The 18,878-nt window shown below is 40.2% G+C and overlaps 2 protein-coding genes across 7 annotated transcripts in view; one reads left to right on the top strand and one right to left on the bottom strand.

The window, feature by feature from the left end:
- Window positions 1–2,094, top strand: part of LOC139761318 (guanine deaminase-like) — a 33,850-nt gene extending 31,756 nt beyond the window's left edge. Inside the window, exon 10 of one of the 2 annotated variants that reach the window (XM_071685380.1) lies at window positions 637–2,094. In XM_071685380.1, the coding sequence (XP_071541481.1) occupies window positions 637–741 (105 nt within the window). In that variant the 3' untranslated portion in view covers window positions 742–2,094. The remainder of the gene's footprint in view (window positions 1–636) is intronic. The other variant, XM_071685390.1, reaches the window with a different exon arrangement.
- Window positions 2,095–13,354: 11,260 nt separating this feature from the next.
- LOC139761298 (adenylate kinase isoenzyme 5) overlaps window positions 13,355–18,878 on the bottom strand; it is a 177,826-nt gene continuing 172,302 nt past the window's right edge. For all 5 annotated transcript variants that reach the window (XM_071685333.1, XM_071685361.1, XM_071685351.1 and 2 more), the window contains one exon: window positions 13,355–18,119. In XM_071685333.1, the coding sequence (XP_071541434.1) occupies window positions 17,945–18,119 (175 nt within the window). In that variant the 3' untranslated portion in view covers window positions 13,355–17,944. The remainder of the gene's footprint in view (window positions 18,120–18,878) is intronic.

The raw sequence follows: 18,878 nt of genomic DNA, 5'->3' as shown, positions 1-18,878 counted from the left end.
TAATACAAATGTCTAAGCTATATTGGAACAGGATGAAATCTTGATAGTGTTAATCAGACACCGAAAAATTAGTCCAATCCTTATATAACTCGACAGTTGAATGAGTGACTGATAGTGCGAAGGCCCAATATTGAGTTAATCATAGGTCTTAACAGCGATGCAATGCGATAATGAGTTCTGACAACAGTAAACAGCTGCTGCATCGAAATAATCATAATGACTGCCCGCTGTGTAGGTACTTGGGAATGAATCTCATTTGTCGTACAACTGAATAATGAATTTAAAAGATTATTAGATAGAGGTGATGAAATATAGGGAGCGTGAAATTTGTCCCCGTTATGCTGAAAGGAAATTACGTCTCCGTTATGTTGCAGGTGAATAATGAGTTTCATTTATTAGATAATGTCAAGGCTTAGTTTTACTAGAACTTAAGATAACCCAGGGATATTAATGTCATGCTCCACTCAAAGTGCGAGCAATAACTTACACTCTTGAATGAAGTCGAAACAAAACAAACAAAAGTGAAAGCAAAAAATAGAATTAAAAAAGATCACAGAAGGAAATATAAACTAGATTGTTGGGAAAGAATATTGACAACTATCTTGCTGTTGTAAGATAAGGACACAACTCTTCCAGGATACAGCAGAGGAGAAGATCCAGAGGTTCCTGTTCAACGGCGACGACAGAAACATCGTGCGGGTGTTTGTGGCCGGACGCTGCGTCTTCAACCAGGACTTATAACATCTACCTACAATAAGTGCTGCGCTCATGGCTGCCTGTTTAGCTATACAGACCTCTACTTCCTAAGCTTCCACTTGCAATAACGACTAGGCTACTTGTACCTTAGCTGACAACTCTGGCTACAACCATTATTCCACTGCAGGTCTCACTGGCTTCTAGAATACTGACTTCTTTCGTTTCCGGATACTACAACTTATACCCTCTTGGTTCCTTGCATCTTACACTTCCGGCAACAGTGACTTCCATACTTGATGCTTACAGATTTTTCTTCAACATGTTTAGAAGTATACATTTCTTGTTTACGTTGGAGGCCCCACTCACGAACAAAAGTCCATATCAATGCCGGGTCTTAATTGAAATGTAGAGAGGTTAATGAAAGGGAAAGAGACAAGGGAAATTATTTACGAATTTGCATTTGAAATACCGATCTTTTGAAGTGTACCAGGTCAAAGTTATTGAGAAAGGTATGAAAAGGTAGAGAGTTCTAAAGCTTCGAGGTGTAGGGAGAGAAACAATAATCAAAACGGCCCATCTTTGAGTTGCCACTGGCCAATGTAGCCTTCAACGTAAAGTAAAAAATCTGGGGAAACTTTAGCTCTACATGCTTACTAGAAAGAGTTCATCTTAGAGCAGTTTGACATACCCGTCTCCCAGTCTGACGTCACTACCTGACCCACTTATCCCACACAGCAATGTTGGTTCTCTCTCTTCTATACTGTAAACATCAGATTGGTTTTTGCTCCCAGTAGTTGGCTGATTGCTTGCCCCTGCCATTAATTGCACCATGTATTACTCTGCAAGCTACTGTACGTCTTTGTGTCCTTCCCAACTACTATAGCATGACCCTATTTAATAAGCGGGTTTTCCATTTTCTCCGAAATTCTTGAGATATTTTTCATCTTTTCTCATTTCATCCTCTCAGTAACCTTCTTCGACGTGGATTTCTGTCCGTGACTGGAGTATTATATAACGTAAAAAAAAGATCCCCTTAGATTCGCGGCTATTCTAACCTTTTCTCTGATCACATAGACTTCTAGCTACATCCATGGCTATAGGAGAAGAGATCTCAGACATCATCAAAAGCTAAAGTGATATTCACTGTCATCGTACGTAATAAGATCGTACCTGCTGACCAGTTATGTTGTGAGATGACAAGGTAGTTTCGTTATTCAGTTGTGGAACAGGGTTTTTTGCCCACCAGTTTTTTAAGTGAATTTTTACTGTATTCGGTATATGTGATATATCACTATATTCTTTTCTGTCCACATAATGTATCTTGGACTGTACATTATAGGTAACATATTGTCTTTGTTAACTATTTTCTAAAAGTTTATAAAACTTGTTTCAATAAAGTTTTTTTGTTTGTAATATATTTCCTTTGAATGAAGGTATGTGTAAAGCAAGTGGCTCTGAACGTGTGAATACTACTTGCGATTCCACAATATAATATCCGAGGAGAGACACATTTTAATAACTGGATACTGACTTCAACAACATACTTCAATTAGCATCACAAGGTGTTTAGGATCATATTCCAGACATATGGTACGACATTCTGAAATCAAAATAAATACTTCGCGAAGATAAAGAAAATGAAGTAAACGATAAAGATGTCAAACCCTTGTGTAAGCAAGATGTAGAGGTTAATCGAGATATCTGGCAATAATATCAGTTAGGTGACAGACTGAAGCAAACGTTTCTTGATGAGAGCATTTTGCTATTTTTTTTCACAAACAAATCTACCAAAGGATTATGGCCCAGTGGCAGCCGCTTAAGTTTAACAGGTATGTATTTCTCGCTCCGGATAATTTGTAATACATCGTCAGTCGGTAAACCATTGTTGTCTTGGTGGTAACGACTCACTCATCTTTCCATACTCATTCCCGGTATAAAATCTTTTGTCTCCAGGAAACTGACAAAGAAAACAAAAAAGCAACACTAATCTACATAGGAAGGTCTATCATCCCATTTACTAATAATTGTGTTGGAAAAAGTATCTTTGAATCCATCGCAACGAGTGAAAAAAAAAAAATCATTGAATATTCACATACATCGAGACCGTCGAAACCCTGGATCATTTTGCATACCAGTATCAAATAATCTCTTGACTCCTTTTTCAAGGTAAATTAGTTCAAATACTTCGGGTGTTTCATACTATAAGTAATCTTAGTGCTCCTTTTACAATGCATCGCTGGTTTTCATAAGTGTTAGTCGCTTTGCTGGTGGCATGTTTTTATATCATACGTTTGGCACATCCGTCCAACCTTGTTAAAAGTAGTCAGTTTACCCAGAACGCTGGCGTCTCATTTCAGTGTTTGGAGTGTCTGTGTCGGTATAGTTGTTTTCCGTATTTTAAGGCAATTTTTTCAATCTTTTTTCTCAAATTCAGGAGGATATAAGAACAATGCCTGGTGAAACTAAATCATTTGTATCGGATGTACAGACATTACTTAAGTGTGAACTTTTTGTTGTTGATGTCATGAAGATCACAGCGTTCGCCATGCCTGACCAGCGGTGAAGCACTGAACAAGACCTCGAGGCTTAGACACAAGTTGGTGGCGTTTGTTTCCGTATGATTTAACCTCATTTCTTTGATTATGCTTTAATTGTAGTGAAATCTATAGATGATATAACTAGATAGTTATGTTTTCTGTAGATGATTTAGAAACCACATTTTTACACACGCATGTTATAAAGTATCTTTTTTTTCGCCGTGGTTTTGTATAGAATTGGCTAGTTTTTAGAAACGTTTAGCTAAAAGAATTTATAGGTAAACTTTGGTGGATCGTTTTGGTTAAAAAAAAAAACTTTTCTAGCTGAGTGAAAACGTATTTCAGTGTAAATGGAGTAAATGTGTTTGGCGCCAGAGCCCGGACCCAGAGGGCAACTATTTGGCCCTACACTTGAGCGTGTTAAATCGCTAGTTGGCTCTCAAATGATTTGTTTCTTAATCGTCTTACTACTTGCCTCTATACCGTAATTTCTGCTTTCTGTCTGTGTCGTTTTTGAAGTGGAATGTTCAAAACTAAACTCAGTAATGAAGATAAGGACACACTAGTAAACCGTAAAGAGTGGATGTCTCACGACGTTTAAACTAACCTCTTTTGACCTACATACATACAGTCGCGAACAAGAATAGCGCAACAAGTCTGAGTCTTCGAACGGTTCAGTCGAAAATTTGAGCTCCTAGAGTCCGGCCGCCATCCGATTTCGAAGCTTTTATCATTGTATGAGCAAACATTTCCTTACAGATATCAAAGATGGCGCGCTTCATGTTGACTCTTAATGGTTGCTTGTTTTAAATGCTATATGTACAGCATGTTCATCATAAATAGATTTGTAAGAGACCACATCATGAGGATAAACATTTGCATGAGTCCCGTTTCGCTTTGTCAAGCTTCACCATTTGACTGACACACGATATAGGGGTAATGTTAGAGTGATAGGCAGAGGGAGAATGGTAAGGAGTATCTGGAAAGGGGAATAGTGTTGGGGGGGTGGCAGAAGGGGGTTGAGGAAAGAGATGTAGGGGTAGTGTGGAAGAGGAAGAACGTTAGGGTAATGGTAAGGGGGTGGGGAAAGGGGAGGTGTTAGGGTTACATTATGGAGAGCGGTGACATGAGAGCAAGCAAGAATGCAGATCAAGGAAGTCCATCTAATTTCTTTGTGTGATTTCTGTACGAGTATACGTTTCAGCGGCGATCAAACGCTGTTTTTCGCAAATATCGTAAACGATCCATTGTATCATTATGATATTTCAGCACACTATCTTTAACACCCGGGCCAAATGAATGGCTGACGTACCACATTGCTATATGTGTTATGTGAGGAGTTTACTCATGAAAATAATACAAAGCCGAGTAGTCATATTGACGCTTTCGAAGGAAAGTGTGGCCCCCTAACACCCTCCCAATTCCCCCCCTTCTCGCCCTCGTTATCCCTCCTCTTCTCCCCCTAACTCCTCCTCACCCAACCTTGTGTCCCTCCCTATTTTCCCATAACTTTAGTATATAGTTATGATAGAATGTTATGTAGGTGTATATGTATAGGTATGATTATTAACTAACAGTATGATACAATTCCATAGACGCAAGACGTATTTCAGGTTGATAATTACTGTACAACAGCATATTTGCATACATGTAGTATGTAGAAGGTCGATTTTAGAGTCCTTATGGTCTTCATCATCACTGGCGATGTTAATACTACCTGGTTCGACTCCCTCGTGTATGTTGTCAGTCCTCCAGTATTCTTCTGCAAATTTACGGGAGTTCTGAACAGCTCCCGCCCACACGTCTTTGTGTACCAATTGCCTGGCTTCTTCCAATCTTGCCTTTAGGTCCGTCCGGGCAAACCGCTGGAGTGTGGAGCGCACATGACGCTTCGTAAATCCCCATACTTGCTCGATGGCGTTGAGCTCGGGGTGGCCAGGTGGCAACCTTCTGACCTGGTGGCCCCACATACGGATGGTGTTGTCGATCTTATACTGGGGATGTGGACGGTTCTGCTGGCAGAGGACCAGCAGCTCAGGGCGAGTGGCAGCAGCAGGTGGGATGGAAATCTTGCGCTGCTCCAGCCACCTGATGAGGTCTGCCTTCCTGGTGGCTGTGGTAGGGCATCGACTCTCCTCCGTTAGCTGGCTGTGGTATGGTGCATTGTCTAGCACAAGTACCGATGGCTCTGGCAGTGACTGAAGGAACTGCGTTGTTAGTCATCGCAGGAACAGTTCGGCATTCATTTCTCCATGATAATCACCCTGGTTGGTCTTGGCTGGGTAGCACAGGTATGAGCCGTCAACAAAGCCTTCGTCCGTGCCACCTGCGACCACTACAAATCGCTCCCCTTCACCTAGTGGTACCTGACGTGGTGTTGCTTGGAGCCTGTGTGGTATCTACCCACTCCCTACTGTGGCCCATCCTGGTGGTTAACCACGTCTCATCCACATATACCACCTTCCTTCCCTCCTCTCGGTGGCGCTGTAGAGCCCGGAGAGCGTCAATCCGACGACACAACGTCCAGCGATACCCTCCTTACATACATCTTTCGCTGTGACAGTCTGTATTGAAATCCTATGGTATGCAGGATCCGCCAGACTGTTGTGTCAGAGGTATCCTCTGGGAGGATATCATGTGTTTTCATGTTCGATGTTATGACTCTCAGTGTTAAATATTGTTTTTCCGAAAACTTCTTGTGGATGTGGCGCCGTATTGCACTGACAGTAAAGTTATCACAAACAGCCGATGTAGTTGGTGGTGGTGCCGGTGTGGAAAGGGAGGCTGTGGTGGTGGTGTTGACTATGTCCCTCACTCTTGACACAGTCATGCCCACGATGTGCGCAACTCGCTCGTAAGGCCTGTGCTCGTAAGGCCTGTGTGCATAAGAATTAATGTTATGTTACACATTTCGTCTCACCTCACTATGATGATTAATGACGTTGCGACACAATACAGTCTGCTTTACTTTCATATTTCATATGTATATAAATGTAATAATGTATGTTCGAACCAGAAGATATTGTCTACGCACCTATTCAAACTTATGTACGTTCTACCGCGGATGCATTCACGTTTGTACAACGTGACAAGACGAAGAACAAACGCAGTCCTGCATCCACGGAGGCAGAAGGACAACATTGTTGCTGATGATGATGACCGCGCCTCAGCAGTCGCTAGAGTTGTAGCCTCGGGATGGGGGTACCCCATACCTCAGAGAGGGGGAGGCGATATGGGGGACTGGGGATATTATATCAAGGCATATTTTTCTTATTTAAAAACGTAAAGAACACATGAAGTAACCATAAACGATTTCATTTGGTTGTCCAAAACCAAAACTGACTTCATCCTTCTGGTCGCCGTCGACACGTCGGTTATTAACAACGGGATTACCTGTTGCTTTCATGGTCGTTTGACGCACTCTGGTTTTCACGTCCACACACAATAACTGTATTACATATTATTACTAATGTATGATACGTATATACATACTGTCATACCTGTTATTTATGTACGTAATTAGAATACGACAAAATCAAATATAGACAATGGATGGTGTAAATATGGGGGTGAAGACGGAAATGGGGAGGGAGATACTGCGGTATTGGGGTAGTTAGGGAGGGGAGGAGAGGTCTGGGGGGTGTTCGAGGTGTTGAGGGAGGGTTAGACGAGTACCCCACACTCGTCCGATTCTCTATAACGCCTTCGATATGATGACGGGCGTAGGCTTAATATCATTCAGTAAACTCCTCACATAGCACATATAGCAATGTGGTATGTCAGCCATAAATTAGGTCCGGGTGTTAAGGATAGTGTGCTGAAATATCATAGTGATACAACCATTCGTTTAGCAGAAATTTGTGAAAACCAGCGTTTGTCCGCCGCTGAAACGTATGGTTAGAGGAAGTGAATTTTAGTATGAGGTAAAGAGCCAGGGCTCGACCCAGCGTGCATTAGGTTGTAGGGTTAGTTAAGGTAGGGCTGGTGAGTGGAGGGCGAAGGAAAGGGTAGTTTTATCTTTTTACAGGGTGGGTATAGGAGGGGAGGGATTGTACCTCTGGCGAGAGAAGCTGATTTTGCCATGATGTTCCATGCAAGGACTTTGCTGTAAGTTCTATAATCGCTTCTAGCTTTTAGATTTTGACATATGGGGACTGGATATTCTTCAGGGGGAATATTATAAATATTGCATTGTGATCGATTCCCAGGAGATTGTTGAAGTATTCAGTGAACTAGGGGGTGCAGCACTGAGGGAGGAGGGAAGGTGTGAGGGTGGGGCAGAGGGAGGTGGAGGACGCTACGGCCGGTAACATGGAACGCAGGAGTATTCCTAAAGCACTTGTTGTGTTTTGATGTTCGTGTAATAGTTCTCAATGCATTTATATGTTTGTTCTCTGAATGCAAACGATTGAGTTGTATAAATTCTAACCATAAAAGACGTAAATCACTCGATGTCATTGTTACCGTCTGTTTTAAAGATTTGGTGCCAAAAAACGCGAAATTTGGTTTATCAAATGATCAACCCGACATTATCCGTCTATGTCTGTATGATTTATTTTCAGTGCGCGCAAGAAATATTCCTCTCCTTACAGGACAGCAGATCACCAATATAAAAGTAACTTTCACCGTGTGAATTCCACGATCATCCTGGTTGTTTCTTGAATGATTGTTTGGTCTCAAGGCCTGTCAACTAATAGGGTCATGAAGGCAGTCAACGACAAGCTGCTACATCCACCCATCGAAAGATCTTGATCACTTTCAGGCGTTAAGGATGATTCGAAGACGACATACACACGCTCTTACTATACACGTAGCCCCGTGTGGAGCGGCTGTTCGGCCACCAGTGTATGATCGTAGATCTCAGTGGACAGTGATGCCATCTTGCTTGTTTTAACGAAAATTTTGCTACGTTTATATATATATATATATATATATATATATATATATATATATATATATATATATATATATATATATATATACATATATATATATATTCATTTATTTATTTATTCATTTATTATACTTTGTCGCTGTCTCCCGCGTCAGCGAGGTAACAGACGAAAGAAATGGCCCAACCCACCCACATACACATATATATACATACACGTCCACACACGCACATATACATACCTATACATTTCAACGTATACATATATATACATACAGACATATACATATGTACACATGTACATAATTCATAATTGCTACCTTTATTCATTCCCGTCGCCATCCCGCCACACGTGAAATGACAACCCCTTTCCCCCTGCATGCGTGCGAGGTAGCGCTAGGAAAAAACAACAAAGGCCACATTCGTTCACACTCAGTCTCTAGCTGTCATGTATTATGACAGTTAACTATATATATATATATATATCTATATCTATATCTATATATATATATATATATATATATATATATATATATATATATATATATATATATTGATGGGATGGTTATTATCTTCCTTTTTATTATGATCACTTAATTATACTTACTAATATTTGAATACCTTTTTATATAAATCATGAGAAATCGGGGCTGCGCAGTGAGTGGTTGTGAAATTGCACTCGTATGACCCAGTTAGTTGTCTTTTCCCTCTGCCTCACCCGTGAACGAGTGGAGTGCTGTCATTCTATCCGCAAACATCCAATCTTTCCTTGTCACACATTACACTACTTAACACACGCAACTAATTCTTCGTAACTCTAGATTTTCATGCTGGGAGCACTGCGACCTAGGCATGAGGCAGTAGCAGTAGGTAAGAACAGTTAAGTGAGAGCATTAAGTAATGGTAGGTTGGAACATTCGATACAGTTGCTCTCTGCCAGTGGTTTGTTAAGCGGCGCTAGAGTTCACCAGTTACGAAGACTTTCTCCGTGGCCACTCCTTTAAGGTAGTTCCCGAAGGGGATGGGCGTGCGTCAGAGAGTAGGTAGACAGAAATTGAGGAGTTTTGTGTCTGGTGGCCACACCTCCACAAACTCACACCTCCCGTCTTATGCTGAAGGTGTAAATTAGGGCCGCTACCCATGCTCAATTTTACCACTCGGTTTTAACTGTGCAGACCAGAATTGCCCGGTTAAACCTGAACGTGTGGATGGAAAATTAACTGGGGAGTCTTACTAAAACGTTCACCATCGTTCATGTGTACGCTGTTTTTCACTGACGTATGAGACCTCACGTGAAAATCTTGCCACATTTTTAGAAACTTAAGTTCCTCCTGAGAACAGATGTTGACTAATCACTGATTCAGACTGAACGCCTTACTATCTAAGAAGGAGTTCCTGGTGACGATCCTAGACAGTGGTAATAATGGCTAATGCTTTTCTATTTGCTCCTGAAATGACGAGTAAATCGGTTCTCCAGAAATTTGCTCTGACCTTTCCTTGAATCATGAGGATAAAGGACCACCTTCCCAAGCCAACAAAATCCTGCGATACAGAAAACCGAAGCATAAGGTCAGCGTCACTACGCCATCAGGAAATGATTTTGTTTTAGATTTTTAAGGATGGATGGGGCAATGAAAAGGTAGGGGCGTACTTAGATTTTATTCATTTTAGCATAACAACCTGAAACATCTTAAAAATGATACATAAGTGAAGTTATAGAAATATTTCATATTGAACAAAGTCCAACCCCCTCCCACCCAAAAAAAAAAATGTCCAACTGCGCACGATTCTTATTTGTTCTCTACCGGCGGCGCCTCAAGGTTTCGTTGCTCTGCAGGAGACCAATATAGAAAAGTAATTTTTTTGCGTCGTCTCATTATACACAGCCTGCTCGCAACCCCAACGAAATATGAATGAACTTCCCTACGTAACGTGACGTTATGCCTGTGGGTTAGGAGGTCCTCTGGTTGTGCTTTTTTGAGTCATTACGTCTTCGACCTGGAAAGCTACTTCGATGCGGTAATTAGGGCATCGAAGCTCAACCAGAAGAGTTTACTTTCTTGATTTTGGTTTTCAAACGAATTAAGTAGATTTCATGTAACATTTGTGTTTCAACTACTCCTTTATATATGTATCTAGTGTTTGGATTTAGAATATCAAAATATAATTCTATTCTCATATCAGTGACCATGTTTACCCCCGTGAATAATCCCCACGCCTTTAGGATAGGTTGTGTTTCGTTTCTAATACTCTTGTGTCCGGAAACAGGATAAGGTTATGATATGATGGGTTGTTAGAATACTGATCATCTAATACTCAGTTATTGAAAGTTTGTCATTACGGCAAAACACGACCCGCCATAGTTGCACATGATTGGTCACCTTGTGGGAAATAAATTTATTTTCTTTCATTCAAAGTCAGCTCGATCGCATTTGCTGTCTGAAAACATGAGTACGTGTAAAACACCGTAGAAACCAGTTGGTTTCACCTCCCTGTAACTTGGGTCAAGACACGTGTTAAAGCCATTTGGATTCCATTTGCAGAGACCAGATGGACTCTCCATTTTGGACTTGAAAGAAACTGTTTGTTTCTACAGCATATGAAACTTCTCGTCCTCGACTTGAATAAAACAGAGAGATTACGTGGATACCAGTGGAACATCTCGTCCTCGGCTTGATTAAGATAATAAGTGTTTATGAAGAAAACAGTTGGACTTACCGCCCTATACTCGAAAAAGAAAAGATGTTTATTTAGTTAAGAAGACACATGGATCCACCAACCTTTACTTGAAATGAAAAACGTGTAGATTTCTTATACAAATTCAGTAGAGCAAACACCTTATTCAAACATCCTCTGTTGGTTTATCATTCTCAACTCGATCAAAATACGTGATCATACAAAGATAGTGGTAGAGAAAATCACTTATGTGTCAAATACTCAGAATGGCGACTTAATGCTTCGTACCTCATAAGTACTTTCAGTAATCTTCGTCACAAACGATTTCCACCTTTCGTTATACTGGTCACTCATTGTCCTGTGTTCCATTGCAATTGTACTACTTGTGCGTGAGTAAAACAAATACTTTTCAGACGGTATGACTTTTTTCAGACGGTATAACTTCGGAAATTATTCCCAAGAACAGATATACTCATCAATAACATATGTGTTCGTTGATTCAGACCGATTCGCCTCTTCAACGGCGGGTGAACAAAAGTCCACTAGTCTCCCAAAAGCACATTTGACGCTCCTGATCTTGCGTTCGTAATGATCAGCGGGTAACGTTCGTACGATGTGGGTTTTTTTTTTTACAACACCTTGTAAACCTAGCAATTCCCCTCCTTCCTAGATATTAGTGCAATGCAACGTTGTTAAGACTGCGTGTGATCTTCGCTGCCAAATATTGTGTGAAAGACAAAAATGATAGTTGTGATGAATGTTGTTCCTGCATTACATTATATGGTCTGGTTCATAATTGGTTATGCATAGAATTTCTCGTATTACTTTAAAAAGAGCAACTCGTATATCATTCTGATGTCAAGGAATATAATTCACTTTTCGGCAAATTCATGTACGACGCATGTCCGTATACGACGTAAATCCATTTACGACGTAAATCCTGTACGACGTAAATCCGTATACGATGCAATGACGCTCCACTAGTATACACCTTCTCCAGGATAGGACACTGGATGTAATTTTTCCATTACGAATGATCGTGCTCTCGTCTAGATATACATGACGATATCCTTAAGCATTTAACGACACTTTCCTGCAGGGGAGTAAACTTATTTATATCTCGAACTATCATCTAGTGTTTGTAGGCTCATAAGGGTCTGCATGTTCCTACCCATCAAAATGAGATAAAAGTGAAAGTTAACTGTGATATCTTTCATTGGTTTCTAATTACGTTATTCCTGCCTCTACAAATTGATTTTTGTTCGTTAGTTTGAACATTGAAGAATTATGAAAGACTATTAGATGAAAATTCTAAATTCATCTGTAACAGTTTTTGTAAACGCCTCAACGGTTCGGCACTGCGTATGTTGGGAGGAATAAGGAATCTAATTTGAATAGAACTATAATTAACTAATATCCCTTCCTTTATCAGACTATGCATAATACGATATCTGGTTATTACCGTTGTTTCCATTTTCTCAAAGTATAATGTAGCTTTCAATCGGAGTTTATTTTACATACACAACATCGGATTCAGCTCTTTCTAATTTTTAGGATAATTCTATTGGTGGTTAATATATATATATATATATATATATATATATATATATATATATATATATATATATATATATATATATATATATATATATTGTTGCATATTCACTAAAATATTGCACCTCCTCTGGGCAGGACCTGGCCACAGGGAAAGACAAATTATTTTGCTTCGTCCAGCCGTGTTGAGCTGCTTCACAACACCCAAAGTTATGTTATCAGTTTGTGAAAGCTGAAAACGTATTACATATGATTTCTGACTGTTTCTATATACTTTTTACGCTTAAATTTCTTTCTATTATATGTTGAAGAGCGCCATCACCCGGGAAGGCAGAGGGCAGGTGGTGGAAACCATCGTCATCCTTAGTTATAAACTCTCCAGATGGCATTCTGAACCTTTACATCATGGATAATCATGATAACGGCTCATGTGATGCCATATATATATATATATATATATATATATATATATATATATATATATATATATATATAGCTTTCCATGGTTTACCCCAGACGCTTCACATGCCTTGATTCAATCCACTGACAGCACGTCAACCCCTGTATACCACATCGCTCCAATTCACTCTATTCCTTGCCCTCCTTTCACCCTCCTGCATGTTCAGGCCCCGATCACACAAAATCTTTTTCACTCCATCTTTCCACCTCCAATTTGGTCTCCCTCTTCTCGTTCCCTCCACCTCCGACACATATATCCTCTTGGTCAATCTTTCCTCACTCATTCTCTCCATGTGCCCAAACCATTTCAAAACACCCTCTTCTGCTCTCTCAACCACGCTCTTTTTATTTCCACACATCTCTCTTACCCTTACGTTACTTACTCGATCAAACCACCTCACACCACACATTGTCCTCAAACATCTCATTTCCAGCACATCCATCCTCCTGCGCACAACTCTATCCATAGCCCACGCCTCGCAACCATACAACATTGTTGGAACCACCATTCCCTCAAACATACCCATTTTTGCTTTATATATATATATATATATATATATATATATATAATATATTCAGAAGGCTTTTAAAAAGTATCAGGCACTATTGATAATGATCAAGAGAGCACTAATCTGGGAAGCTTTATATCCTGACCTTTCCGTGTCTAACTATGTGGTCTTGAATGATAGTGTTCACAGAGCCCAAATGAAATGATGATATTCAGAGTAATAGTCGAAATTGCAACGTTCATGAAACCTTGATGATATAGGGACGAGGCTGCGAGGGGTCGTCGTACACCCGCCACCACATTCACAGCATGACTTCTCTGGTATTACATGGTAGGCCTTGTGGTCTTCTGATGAGGAATAACAAGTTAACATTAAATATCTTGCTTTTCCAAGGTACCCCCTGCAAGGTTTATCAAAGAAAAATCTTGTGTAGCCAAGTTATTTTATGTCAACATGTTTCCATCTAGTCAGTGGGTTAACGGCTATCAGGAAATACCAAAATCGTTGAGCTGTGAATGGTGGAAGGGGCAAGAGAACCCCCTACCCCCAACCCCTGGGACGATGAGACAATTTCAAGCACAATGGCATTGCAGAAAAACAGCGTAAGAATTACGAGTTACTACTGTTCGTTTCGCTACACTCATACTCGGATACTTTTCAAATTATATTTTCTCTGGAAAGTAACACCTTACCATTCAGTCTGAGTAAATAGTTGGACACAATAAAACATGAACGAAAACGGCGATTTTAAGTGGGTCAAACTTCTCAGGTCACCTACATAACTTTTCACCAACGAAGTATTATTTCATTTCGTAAATATAGATGTTTATATTTTCTGAAAGTAAACTCAGAAGTCTCTTTTCACTGTGGGTTGAATGGTGGTCTTTTTTTTCTCTCTGGGTACGTTACCGGATTAAATATATTGTAAGAAATCTTTTAGCATTCGATGTTTCTTTTTAATCTGAATCTCTTAAAAGTGTAGCGAGTAGCTCCTTTTCTCATGCTCGACTCTGTGGTCGGGATTGAGTGCGCATGTTGGGTCAAGGTGAAGAAGGGTTATTGTAGGTTTTCGTACTAATATTATCAGTTGACTATAAATTTTCATCACAGGGGAATGTAACTACCCAATGGCACTCCTATTTTTGCAGTCATACGGTTACCGTAGGGTTGATCACTGACGGACACTACCAGATGTTTCAGTTTGTTTACCTAAAGTTGGTCGCTTCATTTCCGTGATGTTACACACTTTATATCAGTCACAAAGAATCTCTTGATTACTTGTAACTTCTTTGCATACTGGACGCCATCTCCTTCTTTCTTGTCCAGTACAAATTTAGATATGCTCCCTATTAAAAGGTTAATTCTTACGTTGATATCATATATGAAATATTATCTTAAAACTTATGAAGAGATAATTCAGGAAGCCTATTTTTCTCATGCATATCATAACCTTTTCCTTTAATAACGTATGTATTTTAAATATGTTGTGCCAAACTAATCGAAACTGCCCAGAGAACAGTGAATCCGGTATGTAATTAAATTTTCTCATTAGAGTTTATAAATTGCTCAGGATCTGAAAGTCTAAGAGGAATGAATACTACTCGATGTAAAGTGTCTCAAAAATCTCTTCTATCAAATCTAATATATATATATATATATATATATATATATATATATATATATATATATATATATATATGCACTCAGATATGTTTTATGACTAAAGATTTGGGGACCTGTTGGAAAACTGTCTTAAACATATCAATGGAGCAGTAGAGAGGAGAGAACTTCGAACGGTACCCTGCTGCTCCTCCTGCTGCCCGTGCAGCGTCAGTGTCGGAGTAACCGTGTCATACTACCCTGCCTGTGGAGGCATTCCACTCGGCCCACGCATTAAACTCACTAAATTTGTTCTTAGTACTAGACCAGCTGAGGAAATTATCGAAGAAACTGACCAGTTCTATTCTCCCCTACGTGTAGAAATATTGCTACTGATTTCGTTATCATCCTTTTGTCCTCACCACAAAGAAAATAAGGTATCACTTCGACATTGTCCTATAGAAGAATCTTCCTGGTCTAAGGAAAGAAAGAAAGAAAAATAGCGTGTATGTAGCCCTTGCTTTTCCCTGGTCAACGGACAACAGCGTTAGGGAAAAGAGCTTCTACACAGCAAACATTGGAGAACTAACCTGGTAAAGTAAAGTTCAGTCGTCTATCTTCATAATGCTAATACTAGTGATGAATATCACCACTCGAAAATGTGTTACCTGTGTATGATATACAAAAGTTTTAGCTGAATGTCGTTCGTCTGCGATATTTAAAAGACCCAACAGTTGCTCTCAGCCCCTGGGCAATGTTGGCACAAGTACATCAAAAGACCCATTGTTTTTCTTTTCCATGTATGAAACAAATGGGTATACTTCCATAATGAGTGTTCATGACCTCAAAGCTGATGAACCTAATGCGAAATATTTTCTGAAACAAATCGCAATTTGTTGCTTTAATGAAAAGTTCCTATCTTCGATATGGTGTCATAAATCACCTTCCTCTTTCACATTACCAGACATGGAGAAAATGTTACAGGATAAAACGTTACAGGACTGAGGATAAGGAGAGATACAGTGATGGTTTAGAAAAGTCGCACATGATAGACTTCAACACCTCAGGTGGACACCACCGTGCCGCGAGACCGCATCATTCTCGGGGGAAACCACACAGGCTGGTGGAACAGGTCATGGAACACTGTGGAAATAGACACAACATGTCCCTCAATAGGAGCACATGTTCCTTTCCTGAGGAAACATCATGCTCATGAGAAGGTACAACATCACTGCTGACGGCGCATCGATGTCCGGCTTCGCGTACTAGGATTCTGGATAAGACGTTACACGTTACCTATGAAGGTATATTATCTGTAAATGATCTTCACGCTCAGATAGAAAGTCGGTATGCCTCAAGGGATCATTTGTCTCGAGCAAGAATTTCCTTCAGCAGTAACATTACCCCGAGAAAAATGAAATATATGTCTACTTCACATCGATAAAACATACCTCTTTCTATGTGTGATAGGATATAATGCCCAATTAGGAGTGTTGATTCCCCTCAGGAACAAGATACTTCTTTCAGAAAATATTGACCCTCTAGGAGCAGCAGGTCGTTGAGAACCAGTTTTCAAGTAGCTGTGCTGTATTTGTTCCTGATAGCTGTTTCCTGAAGAAAAACATATTTCTTTAGAAGAACGATGCTTGCTCTAGGTACGTATCGTGTCCGTCAGCGTGTTAACACGGTGCTTAACGAGTCAGTCCTTTAGGTTTATAGGACCATAGTAAGACAGTTTATTGAGAATTATGTGTAACATTTTGTCCATGGGGAACATGATAGGTCATTTTATTGAATGGTATTGTTCCTGAACGTAATTTTCTTTATATGTAAAAGCAAGTCTTACATTATTCACTGATGTAACTCGAAGTTGAACACCGCCGCCATCCAAAGTCTTTAGTACAGATGTAAACACTTCAGAAACTTTAACATTATATATGAGTGTGACTTTTACGAGATACATTTCCCTTGGCACCACAACACCTAACAGCGAATGGCGGTATGGTTTTGCGATAGGAAGTTATAGCCTAGTCCATGACAGATGCACAGACCTTATTTCTATCAATTGTTACGTGCCTCCCCCCAACGTTTACAACTTTTAGATTAATCTTAGTGTAACTCTGGCAATGTACAGGTAGCATATAAGTGAAATTTTCATGGTCAGTAGTTCAAATTTGATTACTGTAGATAAAAGCCACCACCCCCCCTGGTTTTTATAACAAATATAACAAAGTACAATTTGTATGAGATTCTTTCACCTGACCACGACAAAATATAGTATTCGAGCATCTTCTGCCCCGAATAAGCTTTAGCCAGACCAAAACTTCCTGAGATCTGTTATATACATAAATCGTTCAGGTAATGATCCATAGGTTGCCTTGCGTAGTGAGGGAACATACCAAATGCTGCCGTCACTGGCAACACCGTCCACTCGAGGTAATAGCGATATGTTCGTCTCGCTGGGTATTATAAAGTCTCACTCACACAGTAATAATAAGGCCAAAGGAAACGGTATGAAGGATGGACTGTACACTTAGTAACTGTGTTGATGAGCACCTACTGTTTTTCTCAGTTTTTTTCTCGTTTACCACAAAATACTCAATATCACAGTGATTTTTTTTTTCTTTTACTCCAATGGCTGGTTAAGGTTTGAATAATGTTTGTACAGGGAACAGACAGATGTGTGCACTTAAAGCACACGACACACACACACACACACACACACACACACACACACACACACACACACAAACGCGCGCGCATACACACACTCATCTTGGCCAGCAAGTGAATCTCAGAAGGCAAGGCCGGCGCTATGATAATAAAAGCCACACACAGAAACAAAATACTAGATTCGGTAAATGGAGAGACCATGACGCTGCATCTTGCCGCTTCTTCATATCCGGAGACGAGCCATGGGATGCTGAAGCGTTGGCAGGAGTCCCCGGATGGCCAGCTTTGTTTCTAATGGAAGATTTCATTATCACAGACCTTCGCCAGAGTGAACAGGGCACCTGTAGGCGTCAGACCAGATCCTGCTTCCGCAGACTCTTGTGGGCTGGTTCCGTCGTCGTTGCTTCCTCCACTTCGCCAAAGTCATGGGACAGCGACCTGACCTCGACGTCTGGGTCGTGTCCAGGAGGGGCCAAGACGTTGCCGTTGGACTGGTCTAGGTTAAGGTCCTCCTCAGGCTGGGCTCTGCAGGATATAGGACAACGTCATTCCCTGCTAGAGGTTAAGGCAACTTTGTTAGGTTATCGTTTGATGCGACTTCGATATGTGAAAATTATATTGGGTCTTATTTGACTTGAATTTATAGGCAGTAGAGAAAGTTATCGTTAGGTGCTAGGGATATATAATTCAATTTTCCAAAAGAAGGAACAGAGAAGGGGGCCAGGTGAGGATTTTCCCTCTAAGGCCCAGTCCTCTGTTCTTAACGCTAACTCGCAAACGCGGGAAATGGCGATTAGTATAAAAAAAAAAAAATATATATATATATATATATATATATATATATATATATATGTATATAAATATATATATATATATATATATATATATATATATATATATATATATATATATATATAATATGTACGTGTGGGTATGTGTGTGTGTGTGTGTGTGTGTGTGTGTGTGTGTGTGTGTGTGTGATATTATCATTTGTGTGTATGGGAAGGGAGTTTTATCTCGCACTGCCCGTGTCTCTTAAGCTGTTATTTACGTATGTCTTTTTCCTACTTTTATACACACACACACACACACACATACACACACACACACACACACACACACACACACACACACACACACACACACGCCAGGTATCAACTTATTTGCTATACCCGAAGGAAGGATGAACAACCAGGGTTGGGTGTGGGTCGACGGCCGTTGCCAGAATTCAAAACCATGTGGACCCGACACCGGATGGGCCCATGCTAACTCATGGACAATAGC

Source organism: Panulirus ornatus, chromosome 3, assembly GCF_036320965.1.
Source record: "Panulirus ornatus isolate Po-2019 chromosome 3, ASM3632096v1, whole genome shotgun sequence".
NCBI classification, from domain to species: Eukaryota; Metazoa; Arthropoda; class Malacostraca; order Decapoda; family Palinuridae; genus Panulirus; species Panulirus ornatus.
The sequence above is the reverse complement of the archived record's forward strand: the minus strand, read 5'-3'. Positions and strand labels throughout refer to the sequence as shown.